This window comes from Oratosquilla oratoria, chromosome 4 (genome assembly GCF_046742065.1).
Source record: "Oratosquilla oratoria isolate Oo_2021 chromosome 4, ASM4674206v1, whole genome shotgun sequence".
Taxonomy (NCBI): Eukaryota; Metazoa; Arthropoda; class Malacostraca; order Stomatopoda; family Squillidae; genus Oratosquilla; species Oratosquilla oratoria.
Window position 1 is genome coordinate 67,063,382 of NC_134780.1, and position 7,500 is coordinate 67,070,881.

Below are 7,500 nucleotides of genomic sequence, written 5' to 3' on the forward strand. Positions count from 1 at the left end.
TAACTACTGTAGTTGCGAATTTCTTGTAATCTTTCTTCAGTGGTAGAACACAGGAAAAATACACAACGATAAACTAAAGAAAAAAAATACCCGAAACTCCGATGTATTATATAAGAAAATGAAAAAAGAAAACTCCTTAACCACTTAAGACAGGAAACCCGACGAAAGGAAAAATGAGAGACAAACGCAGATGTAACGAAACCGACTAAAGAAGTGCGAGGAAAAAAATAGAAAATAAAGGAAAAGAAAACTAATTCTTTAGGGGAAGAAGTGATTTTTTTTATCTTGTGAAGTGAGGCTGCAGAAGAGCAAAGGCAAGCATTCAGAAAGGAGGAGGTCTGAAAAGATGTAAATATTTCCAGTGTGCCGTCAGCAACAGGTCAGATGAAGAGACAGGGGGGGAACATATGCATTTGGAATTTAGATTATTCTTTAACATATGTTGATTTAAACGACATGTGGAAGTCGTTCTTGGTTTGGATCTTCTTCGCACCTTCACCATAGTGAGGTATTTGATAGATATTTATTCTGACTAATACCAGACAATTTTATTCAGATTTTGGGGACTTGAAACAAATTAGGTTCTCGGGTGAGACCCTAGTTCAATCCCAAGTCCACCACTTAGTTGCATAAAATCGTCTGAAACTAGCAAACAAATATAATTCAAGATTACACGACCGAATTGAAGACATTACGGGAAGAACTGAAATGATGGAATTCAGAATAGACTGTGAGGGTACACAGAATAATTTCAATCCGATGATGCCATTGACTTATTTATCTATTTATTTTTATTTCAGACATTTGGGAATGGAGACTAAGAGGAGACTGTATAAAGAAGTGATTGTGGCAACAGCACTGTATGGGGCAGAAACATGGAACATAAGAGAAGAAGAGAGAAGGAGTTTGAATGTGTTTGAGATGAGGTGTCTGAGAAGTATGATGGGGGTTACTAGGCAGGATAGAGTGAGAAATGAGGAGGTGAGGAGGAGAACAGGGATGGTAAGGGAGTTGGGAGATAGTATTGATGAAAGGGTATTGGGATGGTTTGGACACATGTAAAGAATGAGTGAAGAAAGACTAATAAAAGAGGTATGGAAGGCAGATGTGGAGGGAATGAACATGAGGGGGCGTCCTAGGATGAGATGAATGGATGGGATGAAAGGGAAAAGTGGAATGTCTGTTGAGGAAGGACGGGAGAGGACAGAAGACAGGGGTGAATGGAGAGTGGTTGTATATGGATGATGTTGTGATGCATGAGGGGGAATGGGTGAGGGGATGGGGGGTGAGGTAGTATGTGTGAGAAGAATTTGACGCAGCTCGAAGGGATTTCCCCTCGTCTTCTCCTTTTCTGCATGGGGGACGGAGAGGGGGGGTCGCCGATTTAATGAAGAGGCCTTGCTGTGGATGTGCTGTGTCTTGCGACACTGCCTCTGACCCAGGGCAGTGAACAAGGTGCAGGGATGACCCGTTATCCAGGAGGTGCCAAGATAAGAGGGAAGGTGGAGGGTGGAGGAGAGAGGAGTGTATTTGGGGATGGAATGGGTGGGAATGATTTTTATGCCTTTTTATTTTTTGGCTACCTCCCTTGTAAGGGAGAAAAAGCACCGGTGTATGTATGTATGTATGTATGTATGTATGTATGTATGTATGTATGTATGTATGTATGTATGTATGTATGTATGTATGTATGTATGTATGTATGTATGTATGTATGTATGTATGTATGTATTTCTAACGTCGAACAAATTAATTCAGGTGAAGTAGGCTTTGCGGCATAAAGCTATCTACATTAACCCTCCAGTCTATGATATAATTTCTACTAACTTATTTCTAATTAACGCCAGGCAATTTTGTTCACTACTGACAAAACCCTTTGTGCCTCTGTTGGTCAGATCATCTTAAAACTATCTCTTAAGACCACATTCTCTTCAAGTATATTGATCTGACTAACCCCAGAATATTTTGCTTAGATATATCAACGCAATCTTGCGTTCTTGTTTTTGTTAGTAATGATTTTTTCCTTGATATCCAATAAAGTTGTCGTCACTCAACATACTGACTCTAGAAATGATAAAGAGCCGGGTGTTAAATAGTAATTTCTCCCTTTCTATGTTTATTTTAGAGGAACGATTTAAAAGGAAATCCTTCCCTTCGTATTTATTTCTGTAAGAACCAAAATTTGCATGTACGAGCCTATGCCATTTTTGTCCATAACATGTGTAAGCATAGATATTCACACACGCACGTAAGTACACATCTCTCTCTCTCTCTCTCTCTCTCTCTCTCTCTCTCTCTCTCTCTCTCTCTCTCTCTCTCTCTCTCTCTCTCTTTAGAAAGTAATGCTGGATTCGAACCCACAACTACACAAATGTTAGACCAGCACGTTTCAAATTACACCATCAGCGTACTATAGCAAATCATATTATAATGAGGTCACCTAAACAAGCGCTGAGTCTCTAGTTACCTCGATTTATCGAAAGGTATCCTGAAATATTAAACACAATTAACGTGGCGGTCATGATGGGAGGAAGCCAAGGTCTTTCGACTTCGCCTAGTCGATTTGAAGTCACACTACATGTGAAGAGACTACGTTCGAAAATGGCAACTGCCAACAAATATGATCAAGAAAATACCACATGAGGACATTCTTTATTGATAGTTCAACGTTTTTCTTTACTTGAGAAACAAAACTATGAGACTTTATATTCACATTGTGTTTCTTCTGTCAAGGATAAAATAGGTAATTAGCAAGACTGTAGAATTTTTTATTTAACTTGTTAGATTTGTTTTTAGATTAAACAACATTTGAGGGCAATTATTAATTGAATGTACAACGATTTGTTCATTAGAGCTTTTCTAAGCACAGCGACAAATAATGCAAAATCTAATTATATAAACGGGTTAAGGAAGGGACGAAGGAAAGGTCGATGAAGGTCACATGGCCGAGCCATCCCAAGGATGGTCTTTCAATTTTTCTTTCATCACGTAAAATAAGTGAATGACCGGAGGTGCAACAGTGAACATTTTCTCATTCTGTTCAATAGTAGTTGACCCAGAAACATATAAAGAGTACCTGGACGGGGTGGTCCTGTAGGATGGACGATGAAGCTGCCATTTTTAAAACTTATCAATTACCTCACCTCCAAGAGGTGCCCTGAAGGGCTGGCACTCGGTCCCCAAACTGGAACAAATATTTTTCTTTAACCATTTAAAATGTACCTATTATACTTTTCACATACGGGGAGTTGACAACCAGTAACCGCTCTCCTCTTCCTACCACTTTCAGCGAGTGACATAGAAACAGTTCCACACTGATACAACACAGGCAGCAGTTCATATTTCTTCTCAGAGATATTTGTGGGAGGTCCCAAGGACCGTTGGCAGCCACTGTAGGGCTGTGGTCTTTCCATTTAGAGAAACTGGAGGCAATGATTGATTGATTGGCACACTGATAACCGCTGCTTCCAGACACTTCTTTATCCTGTCGGTTTCACTTAAGAGAATTCAATTTTATTTCAGCCATCATTTGATTGGTGGTATCCCCATATGATATACACGCATTAGTGAGGGTATTATTTTGAAGGTTTTTATGTTACGTGACGATTTGCCAATGAAAGGCTTACGACAGCTCTTACAAGGACTTTTGTAGATGCTCTTCTGTCTTTTTTTCTCTTTCATCTTTGTAAATTATTTAATTGTTTTGCTGGCTTGTCATGCCACCCAAGCGACGATAGTGTAATTCCAGTGGCTAGTTCACTGCGATGATGACTGTTGTCTGTTGTTTTTTGTCGTGCTCTTGCATTGTTTAGTTGCAATCCCCGCAAATGTCAGTAAGCAATTTTTGGATGTGCTGGTATTCTTCGTCTAAAATAGGAACCCTGATAGGTTAGAGAGAGAAACCTATCAGGGAGTAGAAATGCAACGCTATCTTTATTGATAAGTTTTCAGTAAATCATTATTATAGCTGATTGCCTTGTTTGAAGAGTAAAATGTCCAGGAACAAAAGAGACACCAATTTCTTCTTAAGTTATCTACATTTCCTTGAGCGATTTTTTAAGTTCCAGTGAGTTGAATTGCTAATGTGCGATTACAGGCATGACATCCACGTAGCGCAACCAAGTTAATCTTTAAAAGTTACAAAATAACAAACCACAATCAAACACCTCATAAAATCAACTCTGATCACAAACATCACTCAGCAAGTACTGGAGGGCTTACGAGTAAAAAGTGCTATCGGGTAGTAATGGATACAAAGATTCATAGAGTATCTTGACATATTCTGTTAAAAATTTTAATTAAGACGGACACACACAAAAAGAAATGTCTGAAAATCTTCGTAGTTGAAAGAAAGTGTAGTGTTTCAGAACAGCTATATATGGTGCACCAAAATATAGGACAATGGATTCCCCCAGAGAACAGTACAATGCCACCGATGTTAACCCATTCATGAGTGTCTTACCTACAGCTGATCCAAAGCATAATGTTAAAGTTCTTACTTATGCAAATAATCTAACAATAGAAACTCAGCACTGCAATTACAAAGCAGCAACCAAAACACACAAATATACTAAGAACTGTGGCTGAGGCAAAGCAGAATTGCAACTTCCCCCAGAAATCATCAGTGACGTTGCCCCCCCCCTTTAACAATAAATCAAAGAAAGATCCAACAGCAAGACCAAACTTCCAGCCTCCATCATTAGACACAAACTCTAAAATCCTAGACCTTACTTTTGAAACGCACGTGTTCATCAGCCTACACACCGAGGACATGACAGTACAAAATAGCAAAAAAGTAAACATACCAAAATCTATAGCAATTGCTGATTTTGGCCAACAGAAAACAGCACTAATCGCAATACAAAACTAACTTATATCACACAAGAATAATCCACAGTATGGTTTACAACAATAACAGAAAAAAAACGCATACAATTCACCATCTTACCATCGCACTACCATTCGGTGAGAAATCAGAAACTAGTAGTAGGACTTTTTTCCGACTATTGGATCGTCTCCCAGCCTGGTTAGGGCTGCCGGGAACCAGCGCATCAAGCCCTCAGAGGGTCCCGGGAATCAAAATCCTGGCACCTGCTCATGAATTCAAGACAATATCCACTGGTATATCGCGCGGCCCAAGACATCATACAAACAACACACAATAAAACTTTAAATGTCCAAATGCTTTGGTCGCCCCCATAGAATATAAGTAGACAAAAACCAAAATCATCATAGTAAAGATCATGAAAGTGTTAGGTACGCATTTCTATGCAAGAACCCTCAAACCCACCTATCCTTTTCACCATACGAGTATTGCACAAACGCATGCAGCTGAAAAACCAGACTACGCAAACATCAACATCTGCACCACACGACAATATACAAAAGCATATATATACTCAGATCAGAAAACAAACACTCCAAGACCGACCCCTGAATCCATACTTCGCCCTACTCACCCAGATATCAGCCCCTCCCAGAAATCCCTTTGACGACAAACAAGAACCACATGGACACGACTGTGTTCAGACACCGAAACAGTACCAACGCTGAATAGACGAAGCCACAGACTAAAATCGCCCCAAATGCACTCACGACATAGACGCAGAGCACCTCATCCTATACTACCCCACTCCTTCCATATTTAGAGAACAGCAAATTATTTCTTCCTTGAGTGATTTGTGGATCACTGAGGGGACCGTCATCGGTTACCTTGTGGCCGTGGATATACTACAAGAGACCTGAGACACCGAACTATTTGTTTATTCATTTTCATTTCATCTATTCTATTTTTTGTTTCATTTTTCTAACTTATTTTTTTTATATAATTTCGTTTTCATTCGTTTCCTTTATTTCTGTTATATTCCATTCTATATAGATTTATGTCATCTAGTGGTATTTTATATCGTATTATGTATTTAATTTTATACACTTATTTCATATTAGATTACATATTCCTTTATCAAATATATATATATATATATATATATATATATATATATATATGTATATATTATATATATGCGTGTATATATATATATATATATATATATGCGTGTATATATATATATATATATATGAGTGTATATATATATATATATATATATATATATATGCGTGTATATATATATATACATATATATATATATATATATATATATACATATATGTATGTATATGCATATATATATATATGGAGGTGAGGTGGCAAAATGAAACGTTAAGGCTAGAGTATGGAGCTTTATTCAGAACCAGACGTTTCGACCTCTTGGGCCTTCCTCAGTCCACTGAGGAAGGCCCAAGAGGTGGAAAAGTCTGGTTCTGAATAAAGCTCCTTACTCTAGCCTTAACGTTTCATTTTGCCACTTCACCTCCATATTTGTCTGCCTTTACATGTATATATATATATATTTATATATACGTATATATATATATATATATATATATATATATATGATGTATATACATACATATATACATTCATATATATATATATATATATATATATATATATATGCATATGTTCTATTAAAAACGACTTCAAACGAAGTAGTAATCAATTTCTTTCGCAAGCTTTGGTAAAGTGGATTTCTGTTGAAAGGAGCCGGGAAGAAGTTAATTTTCAATAGACTTTGGGAACTTCTATTGACAAGAAAACACTATACATTGAGTAAAAACAAAAACAAAACACAATGAAATTGTTCAAGACGATTCGCAGAGCGTTGTGGATCTTGATTTGGGACGGGTGGGCAATCGAGCGTTTAGTTGACGCTGTATGCTTGGTTTCCAAAGAAAACTAGATGTCACTAGAAGCTGTTTGGGTACAACGTACATCCGAGACGTGGAAAACAGGATGTATGTAAATTACTTCTACTACAAAAAAGGTAGAAAATGTAAGAGGTCAGGTTATGTAGTCTAATCTTACTAATGCGAGAAGATATACGGCTGAGGACGGGATTCCATGACAAGGGGACTATGAAAATCTCAAAATAGCTACATTGCTACTGTGACACTCTCTTAGTACTTTTATTCTGCCAATTGTCAAATAATTATTGCTCAATGTTGAATTCTGTAGAGATGGCGTTCGAGACTAACTCCTGTTCTTACCAAACCTCCTTTTTCCTTCACTCGGACATATCACTCGTAGGCTTAATGAGGTCAGATAACATATTATTGACATCAGATAGCATCCGCTTTTGTTGCAAAACTATGATGATGAGCAGATCAAATAATTGCGTGCAGAATAAATATATAGATTTAGATATATTTTGTACCCTAATACATTGAATATTCGCTTCTATTGATAAATACCTTGAATATTTGAGGGAGAGCCCCACTCCTTCAGGGACATAGATTCATTTCCAAGTCAGCTTTCATTTATATTGATGGACCGGGAAGGATTAAACGGAATGTGTTTATAAAATATAGCACAGATATATCATGCGCCTTCCTCTGAGTTCAAAGCAATGTATGTGTGTGTGTGTGTGTGTGTGTGTGTGT

At 37.6% G+C, this 7,500-nt stretch overlaps 1 protein-coding gene across 1 annotated transcript in view; it reads right to left on the reverse strand.

Moving 5' to 3' along the window:
• The window catches only part of LOC143024532 (uncharacterized), a 31,078-nt gene that overhangs the window by 7,117 nt on the left and 16,461 nt on the right, over nt 1-7,500 (reverse strand). Inside the window, exons 6-7 of the mRNA XM_076183345.1 lie at nt 3,316-3,484; nt 2,468-2,608 (exon numbers count right to left, since the gene is read on the reverse strand). Coding sequence (XP_076039460.1) covers nt 2,468-2,608; nt 3,316-3,484 — 310 coding nt within the window. The remainder of the gene's footprint in view (nt 1-2,467; nt 2,609-3,315; nt 3,485-7,500) is intronic.